This window comes from Diuraphis noxia, unplaced genomic scaffold (assembly GCF_037042655.1).
Source record: "Diuraphis noxia isolate RWA-SAM2 unplaced genomic scaffold, SU_Dnox_SAM2 contig0002, whole genome shotgun sequence".
Taxonomy (NCBI): Eukaryota; Metazoa; Arthropoda; class Insecta; order Hemiptera; family Aphididae; genus Diuraphis; species Diuraphis noxia.
Genome location: NW_028301712.1, coordinates 53664738 through 53684046, shown reverse-complemented (window position 1 = coordinate 53684046; position 19309 = coordinate 53664738). Strand labels below are relative to the sequence as shown.

The window sequence follows — 19309 nt, the reverse complement described above, 5'->3', positions numbered from 1 at the left end:
ACTGAAGTAAAACATCGAAGCACTTTTACTGTCCCAAAACGTGATGACAGACACAAAAAAAACACACATCATGGTAAAATCAATACATTCCTCGTTCCGCTCAGAATCTAAAAATCTGTTTTATTGTATAAACACAATACAATATAAGTGTGTATTTGAAAGAATGAAAAAGTGTGCAAATCCCACATCTTGTATCATACACTAAACTGTTATTACCTAATGAAATTTAATTAATTTAGTTATTAATATATTGATTTATTTTGTAAAAATCTTAAATAAAAACTGATTTGTATTTTGAAAGATTTTAAAATTTCTGCTCCAATATCTAAAAATAGAGATTCTCAAATAAAATGCTAAATTTATTTTTTAAGCACTGCAAATTTAATAAAATAAAATAAATATAAGAAAGATGAATATTAAATGATAACAATTGAATTCCTATAAAGTATAAATCCATTTAAAGATATTTTTAAATCAATGTAACATTTTTAAGATGATTTCGAATTTCAAAAAAAAAAGTATCAGGAAGTGATGCAATTTCATATTTAAATACTTGTCAATACATCCACCAAACAATAAAGATAAACACTAGTCTTTAATATACATTGAAAATACCACCACAACCTCTTTGGGAAAAATCAAAAGTTGATGTAACTATGAAAGAAATTGATCCTTTTGAGTTTTGACCCACAATTGGTACCACTCGGCTTTAAAAAAATGTATGAGATCTTGATTTAGATTGTTAGTTGTTACTTATGAGTTTATGACAAGCTCTTAAGCGGATACAATCATTCTAATTAAAATAATACGTATTAATAATAAATACCACAGATTAAGATACCAATATGTTTAGACTGATATATTATGGTTCTAAGTAATATTCCAGTTTTTATAGATATTAAAATTCAAAGCATATAATAATATTTAACAAATATTATTAGTTGAATAATATGTTTAAATATTTAGTCTTACATTTAATGTTTGATTAAATTATTCTTAAATTTGTTGGTAACATATAGGTGACTTTAGTGACTTAAGTAGACTTTATTCTTGATTTTTATTGAATATTAATTTCTTGTATTTCAACACATTTAAGTTCACCTACTTATTTACTAAATATAACAAAGTCACCACAAAATTTAACTTTTTTTGCTTATCTGATTAAAAATACAGTTAATGGATTAAGTATGGCATTTCTATATTTATTATTAATTATTACCTTGTGGCTTGTGGCTACTGGCTAGTACTAACCAATTAAAAATGTAGGTACAAAATGTTATTTATTATGCTTTATGATAACTTTCTTGTCTCACTGTCAAAAAACAGTATAATTGTACAGTAAACATTATTATTTTATAAATGTATAATAATAGTTTAATAGTATAAATTATAATAACATAATATCGGTAGATACACGCTGAGGTGTTCCCATTATTTTTTTTGAGAGTATAATATATCATCAAATATAAACATGTGATACAATAAAAACAATTTTCTTATGGTTCATAGGAGTAAAGCCGGTAAAGAGCGCGTCAATAATATGGAAACAATTTTAAACCAAATTTTTTATACATACATTAAATATTCTCTTTAATATATTACGTATATTTCGTCAATCTTTACAAATATTGTATAATAATGTTATAATACGCAGTACCTACTTATATCCATAATATTGAAAAAAAAAATCTTGAGGTATACGACGTATACATATTATGTAGTATACCTTATGGGAAAACCCGCTTACCCGGGATACACGCTTTTGTTGAACTAATTATTTATTGTCTGAATGCGGTTGTCTTGATCAATCTTCACCCTAGATGGGCTTCATCCCGGTGAATTTCTCGATGAGGTATTTAGGATTCCATAGTTGGAGACTAGAATTAACTTTGGTCCTTGTGTCACGATAACAGTCAGGCGGACGGTGTTTGCTCTTGGGAGGTTGTTGCCCAAGATCCAGAGGCCTTGGGCCGTCAGCAAGGAGAAGGTGACTGCTTTATATCGGTGGCACACAGTAAATTGCTGTACACTTCCCCGGTCTGATTTACGCTTAACAACTTAATGATGTTAAAAATTCTTTATTATATCAATAAGTTAGATGACCTTGTATGTCAGAAACACTTTGATTTAATAATAAAAAATAAAAAATTCCCGGTCTGAGCGTTGACGGCAGCCAAGACAGCCCGGAATAGAACCGCGCTCAGTCAAGCTCAAAGAAGTGCTGCTATTACGGTTGCAAGGTGCTATAGAACAGTGTCTAATGTGGCTGGCCAGGTTCTGGTTAGAAGGTCTCTCTAGCGTACCATTCGACTGAAGAGCGCCACACAATCGAGGAACACAATAGCGAGAAGTCACAATGGTACAGTGATCAGGAGACAGGATAGCGAGGCGACACTGAGCAAATGGCAAGAGTTATGGAACCACACGACGAAGGCGGTGTGGACACGAAGGACCAGACATTCTGTTTTGGTCGATATTTGAATACTTGTCGTTAAATCACACATTCATATTGAAGAGCAACTATATATTATATTCATGGCTCAGAAGAGACAGTAATCAAGTAATCAAGACGACCAACAAATTAATTTATGTAAAGGTAGAACATCGGCGGTTGTCGCATCAAATTCCTATTGGCTATTGTAGCTAAGCCAATTGCATTATGCCAAACTGAAAGCTCTGAATCGGGACATATAATATACTAACTTAAAAATGAAAGTGGTTTTAGGCTGCCTTTGGAGCAATACAAGTTTTTACTGTATTACTCAATAAATAATATTACATGAGAGGCAGGCAAAGTGTAAACTTGAACATGCCATTATATATAGCATAAAATAAATACGAAAAAATAGGTTATAGGTTGGGTATAGGGTTCCTAATTAACTCGTATTTTTATTAAACCACAGCGAGTTGTTGTAAGACAACTAAATAAGTTGCATACTAATTGAAAAATGTCGTAATTAGGCACCTGTTTGAGTTTGAATCTTCGAGAAACAATAAGTGGACATTATAGATAGTGTCAAATTTTATGGCTGTACAAGAAGATATATTAATTTCTCTTGAAATCCAATGTAGTGTTACAGCACCCTATATCATCTATAGTAAATTTCAGACCATACGTATTATATTATTGTGTAAGTATTCATATTTTGAAACTTTGTGAAGTTATGTGTTATGTTATCTAACAGTGAATGATTATAATATTTTATAGTTTAAAAAATAGGATTAGAAGTTGGAATCTAGAATATTGTCATGTCACGGAACGAGGACTTTAAGGGTCGCCTCCCAAGAATAATTTATATCCATTCGTCAAACCGAAGCAGAATATTTACTGTCATCACTAACTGCCAGCAGGCTTTCGATTTTTTTTCACGCAATAACAATGTTTTTTTAATCTCCAGTCGTCCGTGCAAAAGCTCTGGAACCCGTACATGTTAATGCGACTTATGTCGCCGAGCATGCCGAACGAACCGTTGCTACTGTCTTCCTGGCCGACGGTCACCTCAAACATGCTCCGGCCCGGTAGCGTTTCCACAACCAATAAGTATTCGCGGCGACCACTTACCCGGTCCACCCTGCTCCGGGCCGATACGGTTTTTCTCAGCGACAAGTAAGAACAGACGTACCCCTGATGAACCGCTGATCGGTACTTGGCTAGTAAAGCGTTCAACTGCCGCACCACGTACTTGCCACCGTCCACTGCTGTCTTGCTATGCTGGTCTAATTCATCGTACTCGTTGCACGTGCACCAATGCGGCGCGATGCCCGCTTGTTCGCACGACCTATTTGGTAAGAATAGAACAATTTGACAGTATTATATAGGTAGGTACTACTACAGAAAATAATATAACTATGATGTAGTCTCTCTGAGAATACCAGTTAATGCAGTTGGAGTATCTATCTAATGCACCTGCAGGCGATGAGTATATATATTTCGAATATATTCCATAGATAACCTAATATAATATATTAACATGTTTAGTATCATAGTATCATGTCATCCATACCGAGTAAATATCAATAGTTGCAACTTGCAAGCTCGTGTTTTTTACTTACACGGAATTAACAACCTAACAAAATATTAATATTGTGGACTCGCATTTTTTTATAATAATTATAACAAATTAACTAAATATTCAGTTGCCAGGGTCGCTATATTGGATTATTACTTATTAGCAGGGCTCGGAAGTTATAGCACTAATATAGTAATTTTTTAGCACTTTATATGCACTTAAAATTGGAAAATATGAAAATTAAAATTTCTTTAACAAATATTTTTTATTTAAAATTTTTTTATAAACTAATTTTTAGACTTTTTTAAATTATACAAGTTTTATATAAAATATGATATAGTAAATATTTGAGAAGTAGGCACTTTTCCGGCTCTGGAACATTTTCTGTTGTGAACATTTTCTATCTAACCTTCGAACGAATTCGATAATTGCAGTACCTGCTACATTAAATTTGATAAAATTTTAAAAATAACTAAATTATTGGAAACGAACGGAATAACCTGTGCGATCGGCAATAGTAACTAAAATAGTAAAATGTACTGTTTGTTTTCGTTATAGCATATTCATTATTCTATACAATTTAGTTTATTTTCTTTTTACATAAAATATATGCTTGTAAAATAAAAGTTAAGCACTAAAAATCACAAATATGCAAAAATTAGCAAAATAAAATTTCGTATATGACATTAGAGAAGTTTGAAACAATTTTGTATCTTACTCTGAATGTCCTAAGACCAACCAATAAAAATGTGCATTTGCTAGAACTTCCGAGCCCTGCTTATTAGTTTAATAACTTTACCTATATGGTACTATATCATTATATATATATACGTTATTTGACGAGCTTCAAGTTATCCAGCCAGCTATGTAGGATAGTTTTAGAGTAGGATATTAATTAGTATTCCCCCTTCGGTTCTATATTATATACTAATATATAAGTAAACAATAACCTGTTGGAATCGGCTAGTTGGAACAGGCTATGGCAAGTTGGACACCCGTCGGCCACAGTGGCGGAAAGACTGCTGTTGTTGTTATCGTCGCCGTGCTGCTGAAACAGCAATTGTTTGAGCGTCAGGTGCAGATCGAATGGCGACGTTAGTCGGTGTTTGTTGGCTGCCAGAGCTGCGTGGTGGTCGGGTCGCGCGGCCACGTATCCGGGCGGCAGGCGGGCGTAGAACGCGGGCATTCGGTCCTCAAGCCAGCCGACATGTGTCTGGCGTATCGCCCCGAACCTGAGCCCGTGGTCGCTGAGCACTACAGTGACAGCGTTGTCCAGCAACCGGCCGTTCAGCAACTTGGATAACGCGCCGGCCGTCCGCTGGTCCATCGCCGACGGTGTGTTCACGTCGTTGTGGCTGAACGTGTTCATCCAGAACACGGCAAAATATCCGTGGTGCCTGTGCAACCGGATGAAGTCCTCGGCGTAACTGTATATCCGGTCAGGCGTGGACCGCGGACCAAGGCAGAAATTCATGCCGTCATACTTGATTACCGGCAAGTAACGCTCGGCCGCTAGCATGTACGGCCGCGAGTAGTAGTCGGTCGGTGCGTTCCGGAATCCGTATTTGCCGAAGTTGTAAGTGCCCATGCTGGGTTCGTCCTCCACGTAAGCCGTAACGTAACCTGCAGTGACATGTGCGTGGCGGTTAAATATTAAGTGTTATAAATATATTCATGAAATATATTATATGATATCAAAATTTATTTTATGAGCCTTATTATACAACCTCGTTGTACTGCGGTTTAGAAATAGATAAACATAAGCCACTTTTATGAGCAAATGCACAATTTAATGAAAAACTAGGGGTATTATAAAGCTCCCAAATTTTTCAGATAGTCTTATATTTATGGCAATTGAATACACGAATAACTTCGCCCCCCCCCCTACTCATTATGATCGATAAAATGGAGTGTTTGAACAAACTAGATATCCTGACTATATGATTGAAATTATTGTCGAATAAAATTGCATTATGAAATGCGTGGGTATAGAATAGAAAAATCAAGTCTATAGTAAATCTACTCCAACAGTCAAGCTTCAATTTCAACAAAAATCTGAAATACAGTACGCTTATTACTTTAATGTCTATTGCAATATTACCAATATTAACCTTATAAAAATATAAACAAAAACATTTTCAGTTTTCGTATTTCAAAATATGTGTAAGCCACTCTATATAGTATATAACGGCATAATATTGGGATTAAAAAAAATCCAAAAATACCTGAGTCTCAAGGAATCTATTGAATGTTTTATAACATCTACCTTAATTGGTTAAGTCACTTAAAAGTTAAATACAATCATAACAGACGTAGATAGGTATACCATTTTAATCATATGCGCATGTATTAAGTTGGTAGTAATATTAGTATATATGTTATAGTATAAATTATAGTTCTATAACTACTTATATTACCTCGTTCTTTGAAATCTTTCCACAAAAATGGACATCCATCCATCTCGTCTTTGGGACTCTTCCAACACCGTTTAGTCATTTGATTTACAAACATGCCGGTTAAAATTGGTACTACGTTGGGAAATGTATTGTCGGCGACTTTATTATACCCCTCAAGTGACATAAATCCATGCGTTTCCAACAAACGATATGTTATAGGCATTGATCGTATAAGATTTAAGCGTGACAATGAGTCAATGGATATTATTAGCACGCTGGGCTTGTCTGGGATATCTGAATTGCGGAATCGTCTTTGACCTTTATCGATCACCATTGCATGAATATCTTTATAAACTGTCGATTTTAATTTATCACCATTTGGTCTCAATTCACATGTTACCATCATGTATTCCACTGACTTGGGAATTATTTCTGAATCATTGATGGGATTACATTTTGGCTCAACTCTAAAATATATAATCAAAAGTTACTAAAAATAAAAGGTTAACTTAAAAGTTAAAACCTAATAGGACAAGGACATTATTACAGACGCATTCGTTGTCTTAGTTTTATAAGCAGTACGCACACATAATATAATATACTTAATTTATGTTTCCCTAATTGTATTTATATTGGGTAATATAGTTTTGTTGTTGTTGGATTATAGGAATAAACTTAACCACCTCGTCAAATTTAAACTCAGTTCTATGGTTTACCTATTATTTGTGCTATTATTGGTTTAATTTTTATATTTAAGTTGTAAAGCTATTTTATATTTTAACTACAGTAGATACAATATAACAATTTAAAAACACTTGTAGGTACAGTTGTACCTGGCACCTGCCTAAAACTTGTATTAAAACTAATACACTGAAGAAATCCGACCAGAAGTCAAGAACACAGATAATGTTATTGTTCTAGTGTATTATGTAGGTAACTAATACAAGATTGATCTTTTTGTTGTTTCATATATACCTACACATATTAATATATTATATTGTACGATTCTTTTAACATAAGACACTCATTATAGGTACCTAGGTATATAAAAAGTATTATGTGTTTGAAAATATTTTATTTCATTGTTTTAAGTAGTAAAAAAAAAGTGGGTAAGCCGTGGATGTCACTCTGCTGTACAGTAGGTTACAAGTGGGTTACTGTAACGGATGGAATTAAATTTGAATCCAATGATATTATATCATTGTATACGAAAAACGATTCGGAGCGAAGACAGTTTATCTGTCTAGGATATATTATAGATTATTAAACATTTTAAAATCTTAGATTTAAAAAGAAAAACTTTTATGAATTTCTATCTAAGATAATTTGAACAATGCCGTAATTTTTACGTATTTATTCAAAATTTGAACTTTAAATGCTTATAAAAAAAATTGTGACTATGCATTTCTTTTATTTTTCAACTGCTATTGTAAAAATATGATAGGAGCCTTGTATTAAATTTTCAAATCTTAGATAATAAAGGAATTTTTTTTATGAATTTCTAGCATAAAATAATTTACGAATTTTCGTGATTTTTACATAATATGTTGTCAAAATTCAAACTTAGAATGCTTATAAAAAAAATTGTGACTATGTATTTATTTTATTTTTTAACTGCTATTGAAAAATATGTTAGACGCCTTGTATTAAATTTTCAAATCTTAGATTTAAAAAGAATATTTTTTATGAATATCTAACTTAAAATAATTTGTGAATTTTCGTGATTTTTACGTATTGTGTCAAAATTCAAACTTTGAATGCTTATAAAAAAAAATTGTGACGATGAATTTCTTTTATTTTACAACTGATATTGTAACAATATGTTAAGAGCCTTGTATTAAATTTTCAAGCTTTTCTGCCATTTAATTTTAAAAAAACTAATAATGTTCGAAAATTTCAGATGCCTATGAATAGTTCAACTTAAGTCGACATTTTTTGAAAATGTCATGGTGGATAGAATATAATAAATATTCGGTGAAAATTTCATGTATTTATGGTCGTTTGTTTAAAAGGTACATCAAAAACCAAAATCGATTTTGTCCAAAAATGAGTGTGCGTAAAAATTCCTGTTTTTCCTTTAAATTTTAGTTTGTTTTTCTCAATTATTTAGAAAAGTATTAAGAATTTTTTACTTTTGACCCCCCAAAGTACCAACTAGATTCACTTTCTGATCGAACGAGGTACTGAAGTCAAAAATCGAAGCACTTTTACTAGTTTTACTGCCCCAAAACGTGATGACAGACATAAAAAAAAAAACACTCACACACACACATCATGGTAAAATCAATACATTCATCGCTCCGCTCAGAATCTAAAATAACTATAAGTAGGTATTGATATATAATTATTATAATAGTTGATATACTGAAATAGTATAGTGTAAATAGTGTATAGTATAATATTTAGAATTGATAATAAACAAATAATCATTATCATCAATATTACTGCATACATTACATAACTTTTATTTGTGAAAATAATTATTATGATTCCTGAATGGCTAAACATTAACAAATAACTATTCATGTTATTCATGTGCAATATATTACAGGAAGACGTAATTAGTAAAAATTAATAAGTTTAATTTCTTAAAATTTAGTAAATTATAAAACAATTATTTTACCTACTAATTTTGTTAAAATTATTTTGTAACAATATGCAGGTAATTAAATAGCGGTATCTCAAAATTGTATTGCCTAAAAAACATGTGTTGTAATTATATTAATTGTCAATAAGATGAAAAATTATCTTTTTTTCTAACATCCAATAATTGTTAATATATTCTTATATATACAAGGGGTACCAGTATGATCTGACAAATAAGATCACTTTTGTTTTAATAAATATTTAACAATATTTTTAATAATTTATCGATGCCGGGCATTATAAGTACAGACTGAATTGAATAATTTTTTTTTTTTAATGCTGATTTCTCAAAATCAAAAAATGCTTTCCTACATAATATTGTTAAAATACGCTTTATTTATCATAAATAAGCACTTTTCTTTGCATTGTATACGTATATCAAATAAATCTTTTCCAAGTACTTCCACTGAGCTGTATCATACAAAAATAATATGTAAAAGCATAAAATTCAGACATTTTGTAGTTTAGAATTAGTCATTACAAAATTACTTTTATTTAAAATAATACGGTCTTGAATTTTAATATTATTGCATTAATGCAACGTCATCACTTGATTTTTTTTTATGCAATCATGTAGTATGTAAATATCTACTGAAAACATATATTATGTTTATAAATATATGATGAATGCATTAACTATTTATTCTTGTTTCTCATTATGTTTTGTTTTGTTTAAAATACATTTTACTGGCCAGTACGCAAATTGTAATACCTAGTTGTAATTTTCCAATGTATTACAATGACACAATATGTATGACTCATTCGGCAATGAATCTAATATCTAGTAACAAACTATATAACAACTTATGATTACGTTTCGTAATTTTAAACAACGATTAAATACACATCGTAAAGTCCTTACAAGTTAATTAAATTCAATAAGTCAATAATTTCAATTTAATGTACACCTAATGTTTTTCAAAATAAATTATTTGTATAATTATAAGTTACCTACATAATTTTCAAAAAATGTTGCCGTTTTGGTTGTTCACAGGACATTTGGAATCTTTTTTTATAAGATAATTTTCACATTCCCTTCAAGGTTCTTATTCATATAGTTGTTACAATAATGGTTCAGAATTATTAAAGATACGTTGGAACGATTTTTTTTATTAACATTTAAAGTACATATCGATAAAATTATCAAAATCACGAAAATTTGTTTGTAGTTAAAAATATATAAAATGTCCGTCAATTAGAATTGAAAATATACACAAGATTTTTCATAAGTAGTTTGTTCTGCAACCAAAAAATGTATAAAACGGTTTTGTTTCACAGATTTTTAAGATCAAAATTAAATATCAATCTAGGTATTTTAATGAAAAATAACAATTTTAGTTATTTTGTTGTGATTTAAAAATATAATTCGTGGGTATACTAATACTTGTGTATAGATGCTTACTTATAACGATCGTCGTCTTTTGGATTATTTTTGAATTTCAGCTCATTTCTAACGATTGACGAATAACAACAATTAACAATTGATTTTGAAATTTGTGAGTTAAGTCCATGGTTAATTTTAAAAGTGTAAAACCATTTGTCTGTATCAAGGATTACGCTAGTTAACGGCAATGTTGAAAAGCACTTTGGAGAATTGCTTTTTTTAATTAAATTTTTAATTGTCTTGTCGTAAGCACTTATGTTGGGTATTCGACAATTTTCATTCCATACAACATACCCTTCTTTCACGTTATTATCAATTTGTTGAGGTATTTTTGTGTCTATAAAAATAACATACATTAAATTATCAAAATATTAAGTAGTAATCGATATAAATTTTTTTTTACTAAATGCCTAAAATATCAATGATAATTTAAAAATATATATATATATATTATTTATGTATTCTATTTATAAAAAGCGGGTAAGTCGTGGATGTCGCTCAGCTGTATAGTAGCTAGGTTACAAGTGGGTTACTGTAATGGATGGAATTAAATTTGAATCCAATGATATTATTATATCATTGTATACGAAAAACGATTCTGAACGAAGACAGTTTGTCTGTCTAGGATATATTATAGATTATTAAACATTTTCAAATCTTAGATTTAAAAAGAAAAATTTTTATGAATTTCTAGTTTAAAATAATTTGTGAATTTTCGTGATTTTTACTTATGTTGTCAAAATTCAAACTTTGAACGCTTGTAAAAAAAAATTGTGACTATATTTTTATTTTATTTTTCACCTGCTATTGTAAAAATGTGTTAGAAGCCTTAAAATGAGTTTTATATAAAAAAATTTTTTTGTAAATACATATTATTATTTTGATACGTACTATGTATAATTTAGTTTTGACTGATTTGGAACTATGTGTGTAGTACGAAAATTTGAATACTTTAGGGACTGGTGGCATATACGCATATATAGTCCTATAAGTTAATACTTATTTTTATTTATTACTGCTATAACCAAAAGAACCGGTAAGAATCATGTAAAGAAAATGCCAATCTTAATAACTGGTAAAATTTTCAAGTATCTAGGACTCATACTTTTTGAATAATAACAAATATTTAAAATCGTTTCAGGATAAATCGTTATCGTTACGCTATTTCGTAAAAATTTAAAATTCAAACGCAATTAAAATTTTTCCTATAATGACGCTTCGAGTTTTCTCTATAGCTACTTGAAGTAAAACTTATGGAAAATTTAGTGATGAATTCTTAATCTTTAGTTATAAACTTTAAGAATAACTTATGAGGAACTTTGTATTAAATTTTCAAGTATTTTGATAGGGCCAAAAAAATTTTACCGACACTTCAAAAAAAAATTCTCAAAAAAAGTGTAAATTTCAGTGGTCTATAACTAACTCGAAAAAAGTCAAAAATTTTTGAAAATTAAACTGTATATAGAGAACACTAACATAAACATTTGGTGAAAATTTCAAGTATTTAAAAAGTGATTATTTTTTGAATTACAACCATATAAAAAAATCGATTTGGTCGAAAACTGATTTTGCGTAAAAATTCCCGTTTTTCTGTCATTTTTTTTTTGTTTTTCTCGATTTTTTTGAAAACTGTTGGAAAATGTTTACTTTTGACCTCTATATTGCACCAAGGATCTTCAATTTTACATCGGAAACCAACCCCAAAGTTTGAAATCGAAGCATTATTTCGACTAGTTATGCTGTACACAGACACAAAAAAAAAAAAAAAAAAACACACATCATTGTAAAATCAATACATTCATCACTTCGTTCAGAATCTAAAAATATCTAGTTATGTGATCACAGAATGTATATTACTATTTTCAGATGTTATAACTTGGCTGTAATATGAATGATACTCAGCAGAATGGTCATCTATCGATTTTTCAATTTCATAATTTTCATCACTACAATATAACAGGAACAAAGTTGTCATAAAAATCACGTACAGAATGATTTTGTTCGTATCATTTATACACTTCTTGACATTTTTGTTTTCAGTCATAATTTAAGTTTTCTGCAAAAACAATATAAACAAATTAAAGATCATTAATTAATGTGATCAAATTTCAAAAAGTATTTACTTATCAGTGGTATACAACTGGTTTGGCGTGTGGGATTTTGGATGCTGGACATCAGAATGGGAGTCAGTCGTTTAAGCCAACAATTTTAATTTTCGTTTTCGTCAATTATCGTTTCTGCCAAACCGCGAATAAGGTCCGATTTTTGTTTCCACCAAATCTATTTCTAGTTTCTACCTGTTTGTATTAAATTATAATTTGAGAACCATTTGGAAATGTTCTGGATCCACCACTGGAAACGGTTCTCACTGATCCCCAAAAAATTGTTTGACTTGATTGTCTGATTAAATTTCAAAAATTTTAATTTAAATTAAATTAAATTGATTTTAATTAAATTCATGTATTTATAATAAATATATAGTCAAATATTTCTTACAATTATATAAATTATTTATTACTTGAATAATTTTTGCATACATTTTTTAAAGTTTAATTATTAAAATGTATATGTTGTTTTGACCATTGGAAATTAAAAATTTAAAAAATGGATTAATGTGTGATAAAAATATGCATGAAATGATTCTGATCTTGATAACACAGACACATGATATAAATTAGATCGATTTATATTAATTTATAATGTGCGTAAAATTAATTATTTTTTCAATATCAAATGATTTATCCCGAATCCCGACATACATTTGATGTTCGATAGCTAGCACTATACAGATAGACTAAGGGTTCTTAAACTCCATGTCAATAATATAAGTAGAAATAGATTTGGCGGAAACGATGACCACCCATAAAAATAAATGTTTACGGGATTAATAGACTATATAGACCAAAGGTATTCAAACTCTGTGTCCCGGTTCCTATAGTGGTGTCACAAGTTTTGATGAAGGGATCCGTGTCAAAGCATCGGAAACCAAAACTGATGTATGCCATGAGGCATGAATAAATAATATTTATTATCATTTTTCAATAAAAAGGATATGGAAACTATAAGGGCCGCGAGATGAAAAAGTTTAAATACCTCTATACTAGACTATAATTATACTAGTTTACAGTTGGTGTTGCAACCGTTGTAACTAGCAGGGCGTTGGCTTGGCCAAGGGTAGGTGGCAGTAACGATTATAAGTAAATACCTATCTATAGTATCTACAATAGCTGTGGTCATGGCGTGTATCTTCAACATAATATTTATATCTATATAGTGGTAGGATGGACTGTACAGTGTACAATAATGCAATACAGGGTGTCTCACGCTGATCTGACATAATATGGAATAACTTTTATTGTATTCAATATTTAAAAAAAAACAATTCATAGACACTTGCGATATATTTTTAGTATATATTTTTTATTTTTTAATACTGACAATAAAAAACTTAAAAATTGATAAACAGTTTTTTGGATAAATTCAAAATAGCCGATTTTTGAATCTGATTATAACAACAATTTTTATGGTAGAAAGATTTATCTGAGTCAAATATTTATTTTTTAGAATTTTTTAGAATTTAATATTTTTTTGGTTAAATTAATTTGGAACGTAATAATTTTTTTAAAAATATGATTTTGTATAATTTACTAATATGAGAGATATTTCTTAAATTATTTACTTATTATATAATTAATAATTTTTGTGATAGGTACGTTTAATTAGCATAATTTTTTTTTTTTTTGTTAGATCTTTCTGAGACATCCTGTATACCTATATATTTCCAATATAAACATCATACACATTGCAAGCATTACCTACTGAAAATTATTTGGGCCGTGGGGCATCATGATTTATAAGTATTTACCACGCCACTGTATAGTGTAAACAATAATAATAATTTTTATATATAGTGCTAATTTGTTATATTAATAATTTATAGCATTATTTAGTTTAGCCCCGCCGGTTTAGGTATTTCAAAATAATTAATACACATAATACATGTAATCTCATAAATGTATGATGTCAACGATATATTAGCTTAAGTTAAAGATGTAAGTTATAATTATACCAATGGCAAATTTTTAATAAAATCAATTTGAAAGTAACTGGGTAAGTAAGTGATTTTTGGATTTTTAGAAATTTGCTAGTCAATAAATTTTATTGATTAATATTATTGTCTGACAACCTGTTAATCTTTTCTTAATGAACATTGAACAAAATTAATACTAATAATAAGTAATAACTAACTCAAGATATTAAACTAAGAAAAAATTCAAGTGGTGACAACGTTTAGAACTTATGATTATAGCCTATATAGGTACTCGAAATAATACAAATAAATTTTGATCTTTGAGTTATGTATACTTGTCTGCGCTTCATTGGCTCATTGAATATCAGTATAGATACTGAGATAAAGACCAGATGGTATGGTTATAATATGACTTATTAATATTTATTATGGTGATATTTCAAGAATTGGCTATTTAAAATCGTAATGAATAAATAAATAAATTATGGATACGTTATTGATTGAATTTATATCATTATTTCAACAATTCTCAAATTTTAATTAAATATTTCAAAACATAAAAGTATATATATTTAAATGTATAAAAATGTATTATTATGTAATATATAATTCAAATAAGTAATAGTATGTATATTTCCGTATAACCGTATATATGTTTATGAAATAATATATTAATCGTTCAATATGTATTGATATTAAGATGTTTATAGCACATTAACGGAAGTCTAGCTTTAAAATATTTTACTGATTTGGCAATCACTGGTTTATTATAAAAATTTCTGTTTTTTCTTACTCTAAATACAAATAACTTGATTTAATTTTCTACCAAAAGCACATTCAAAGTTTAAAATCGAAGGATTTTTAGTTTTTACTGCTCTAAAAGGTTATACCCATATCATTGTAATTTGTAAAACCAAAAAGTACTTCACTCCACTCAGCATTAAAATTAAGACATTTTAATCATCAAATAAGTGTATCTGCGTGTTAATATTTAGACATTTAGTTAAAAACTTAAAAAGTTATAAATAATTCAATTTATTTTTAACGTGAGTTTAAAATATATACTCACATTAAATATACACGAATCAAATTGATACAATTTTATGTATATAATATATATATTCAGGTATCAATAAAAAATTGGAACAGTATATTATTTCTATTAAATTATGTATACCTAATACGTATAATAATAAAGTTACAAATGTATAGTGATCTCAATTAATTATACAAGTTTATTTGTTTTATTATTTGTACACATTATTTATTTAGTATACTTTTATAATATTTCTAACGCAGAAAAATCACAGTTAACATATTTTATCAACCAGTCCTATATTTCACTTCCTTAAACGATAAAACAATTGCAAAATAAAAAGTATTCTGAATAATTATAATAATTTGACTATATTAAGTATCATTTAATATTTATGTCATAATTGACATATTAAATAAATTATACGAATTAGTCACTAATACAGTAATACACCTTGATCTTCGACCCTAAAAATAGAAAATTTAAATTAATATATAAAATTATTATACTACGATAGAATAAAGAATAATACGTATTTATATACTAATGAATTATCAACCATATCTTATTTAATATTTAATACATATACTTATTATAATATGAATAATATAAATATAGCAGGACCTTTTTAAGGATATTTTTTGTGTCCACGAGAATAAATAGTAGTACTTAACTAATAACTATAATATATATTTATTATTTAAATAATAATTATTTTTTTAGATTCTTTTTCTTATATTATATTCTTAGTAAATACCCAGGGCTCCGTCACTTCGATTTTAAAAGGGAGTAACTGGATACAGTGGCGTATTTAGACTTGAATTTCGGGGGTGGGTTTAAATTTTTAAATTTTTTTCATTTGGATGACCAGAACCTGAACATAACAAAACATATCGTAAATTTTAATAGACTACTAATTTTTATTCGTATTAATATTTTTAATTGACATATCACCCCAAATTGTAGTTTTATCATATATGCATCCTAAACATTTCGAGGAAGGGGGTATCCCCAAGCCCCCTTCAACGTTTGTACTCCATTGACTGGATATGTCACTAAATTAAGGGAAGACTTTTTTTTTTACTAGTGACAATTTATAAGAGAAGAGGAGTGATGAACACGTCAGTAGATATTTTCTAAAAACGTCTTGAAATATAGATATAATTATCATATATAGGCTGAAGCTTTATGACTAATGACTATATTAAGAGGATGTCATCCGAATACGTTGTATACGTCTTATATAAACACATAACAGAAAAATGTACATTATTTATGTATATTATCAAGTAAATTTCAAAGTTTAAGTTTTGTTTATTTTAATTTTAAAGCGAGATAATTCATTTTAAAATGCTCATAATTCGCTTTGAAATTAAAATATTTGAAAAAAAACTATTAAATTCACTTAATAATATTATTACTTCTAACTGTTATAATAGGTCAATTCACTCTAATATTAAACATAACAAACTACAGTCTACAGAGTTAAATGAATTATTCAGAACGTACAAATTGTCATATTACCTATAATAGTAACATTTATAGTTTATACCTAAAGGCATAGGTGTATCAAGGGACATGCCCTCGCTATTTTAATTATTATTAATCGCTTCATCACTTGTAAAAAAAGAATGTGTCGTGTTAACAGAGATTTCTGACTTGGCCCTACTCATCCCTCCCCACAACGTCTAATATTTCTACGGGCGCTCTTGGTTATAGATTAACGATTTTATCAAGTAGCCAGGTGTATGTTTCAAAATTTCAAATTTCAACTATTCTAAATTAAAATGTATGATAATGGATTACACATACATATATATATATATATATATATATATATATATATATATATATTATAGTAGGTACTCGTAGCATATAGTACAATATTACCCATTTTAGATGATACAGAAAATATAAAGCATCTATTCTATATTTTATAGTCGATAAAATAATTAATAATACACCCTGGAACTAGTCAGCTGGGGCACCCTTGCCCCTGGTATGGGGTACTAAAATTAAACTATAGCTAAGCGATCCTCTGTATGATTGCGCTAATGTATAATTTTAATGTATTTGTTTTTATCTATAAAATATGCGCTTTTATATGATATTACTTACTCGTTGTATTCGTATAAAAATTATAAATATACCGTTAGTATAAATAATATAAATTAAGAGGTTTACACACGCATTAACACTGACTTTTTTCAATTATTTTACAGTTAAAAATTAATTTTATTGTTATGTTAGTTAACTTATATCAATAAAGAAAGATCAAACAAAAAAATATATTATGTACTTCAGTACAATAACGCACCAATAAACTATATCCACAATATGTTTTTATACTATATTACATTAATATATTATTATTTATTATACAAAATATGCGTGAGTATTTAATAATTTCGCCGTTAAATAATATGGTCATGATTAAAATAAAATAAGAGTATAGAATAAGCCCCGAACTGTGGAATTAACGACTGGCGTGTCTGCGCAGTATTGGCGCATTGAGCCATATTATTAATATTTTCACCACACCACGGCACCGCCATCACTATACACAGCTGCAGCATTATATTATCACGCTTATCATCATTATTCGTACGATACCAAAATCGTGCAACAGCAATGATGAAAATAAACCGCGCTCGAAAATATAGTATTATTATAACATTTATAACACATGCCAGTCGGAGTGATTTTCAAAACATGCGTACGGAAATAAAAATAATATATAACATGCGCTATAATGCCTATAATCTTAGTATGTAATATTAAGCACGAATATTTACAGTTCTACATGTTGCAAGCGTTCGTTCCCACCACTGCTCAGTGCCGTATTTAGACATTTTGCACCCCGGCGGAAAAATAAATTAGCGCTCTCGTAATAAGGTGCATATATGCCCTATGGGCTATGGGTATACCCAAGGAAAATATCATGGGGGATAGATCCTCACAAAACTTTTAGATTTTATACGAAAGACAATTTTTTTATTTTTTGTATAATGCATGATTTTCAAAAAAAAATATTATTCATTTTATGAAACCAGTGGCATATTTACGGGGGAGGGGGAGGGTGAAATAATAATAAGGTACAGATCTCGCTTTTAGTCTCATATTTGTGATTCATTTGTAATATTTTGATGCTGGGCGGTTCCATTTTCCTCCAAAATCGAGATACCGTTTTTCTCCATAAAAAAAAATTTGGTTTCCATTTTCCTCCACATATTTTCGATTAAAGTTATGTCTATATTTTCCTCAAATATTGTAGAAAATATTTTTGTTGTAGTATTACGTTCCGTTTAAAAAATATAGAGTAAAGCTATATGATCACATTTTGCACTTATCGGTTGATGATTACATTCTGGTATCGGCTATCTATATATCAGCTATCGATTAAGCCTAATAACATATAACATAATACGAGCATATATGTATATACTTATACAGGATGATTGATTTATCAAACAACACTCATTATTTAAAAAAGCGGGAAAGTGGGTATCGCTCTGCTGTACATTAGGTGGTGAGGCGGACCTCTGACTAGGGTAGGTTAGATTTGAATGCAATGATAGGTATCATTGTATACGAAAAACGATTCTGAACGGAGATGATTTGTCAGTCTAGGATATATTATTATATTTAAATATTGTCATGTATTCTATTTTGAAACAAATATTTTATTTTCCAATTAAGACGCATTTTGCATAAGACATGGTTAATCAATTTTTCCAAAAACATTGCATGTAGTTATCATAATTCATAATACCTTATATTATCATAGATATACATATACCTGGTTTG

At 28.9% G+C, this 19309-nt stretch overlaps 1 protein-coding gene across 4 annotated transcripts; it reads right to left on the bottom strand.

Annotated features, from left to right (window-relative positions):
• Positions 1–1584: 1584 nt before the first annotated feature.
• LOC107161817 (uncharacterized) lies at positions 1585–18005 on the bottom strand. Of its 4 annotated transcripts, XM_089218868.1 has the most exons (8): positions 17621–17813; positions 12734–12836; positions 12560–12673; positions 12294–12492; positions 10455–10773; positions 6428–6873; positions 4961–5633; positions 1585–3779 (listed from the first exon to the last, which is right to left on the bottom strand). In XM_089218868.1, exons 4-8 carry the CDS (start codon positions 12478–12480, stop codon positions 3338–3340), a joined length of 2067 nt encoding a protein of 688 aa, XP_089074994.1. In that variant the 5' UTR covers positions 12481–12492; positions 12560–12673; positions 12734–12836; positions 17621–17813; the 3' UTR covers positions 1585–3337. The 4 variants fall into 4 exon arrangements, with proteins under 4 accessions (XP_089074994.1, XP_089074993.1, XP_089074992.1 ...); XM_089218867.1 differs by lacking the exon at positions 17621–17813 and adding an exon at positions 17820–18005 and having other exon boundaries at positions 12560–12836; XM_089218866.1 differs by having other exon boundaries at positions 12560–12836.
• Positions 18006–19309: the final 1304 nt, after the last annotated feature.

Excerpts from the sequence above, each read along its gene's own strand:
- LOC107161817 (XM_089218867.1), bottom strand. The coding sequence starts at position 12,480 with ATGACTGAAAACAAAAATGTCAAGAAGTGTATAAATGATACGAACAAA. Across the intron at positions 6,874-10,454 it reads AAAGACGACGATCGTTATAA|AGTTGAGCCAAAATGTAATC; the intron begins GTAAGCATCTAT and ends TATATATTTTAG. Across the intron at positions 3,780-4,960 it reads CAACTAGCCGATTCCAACAG|GTCGTGCGAACAAGCGGGCA; the intron begins GTTATTGTTTAC and ends CTTACCAAATAG.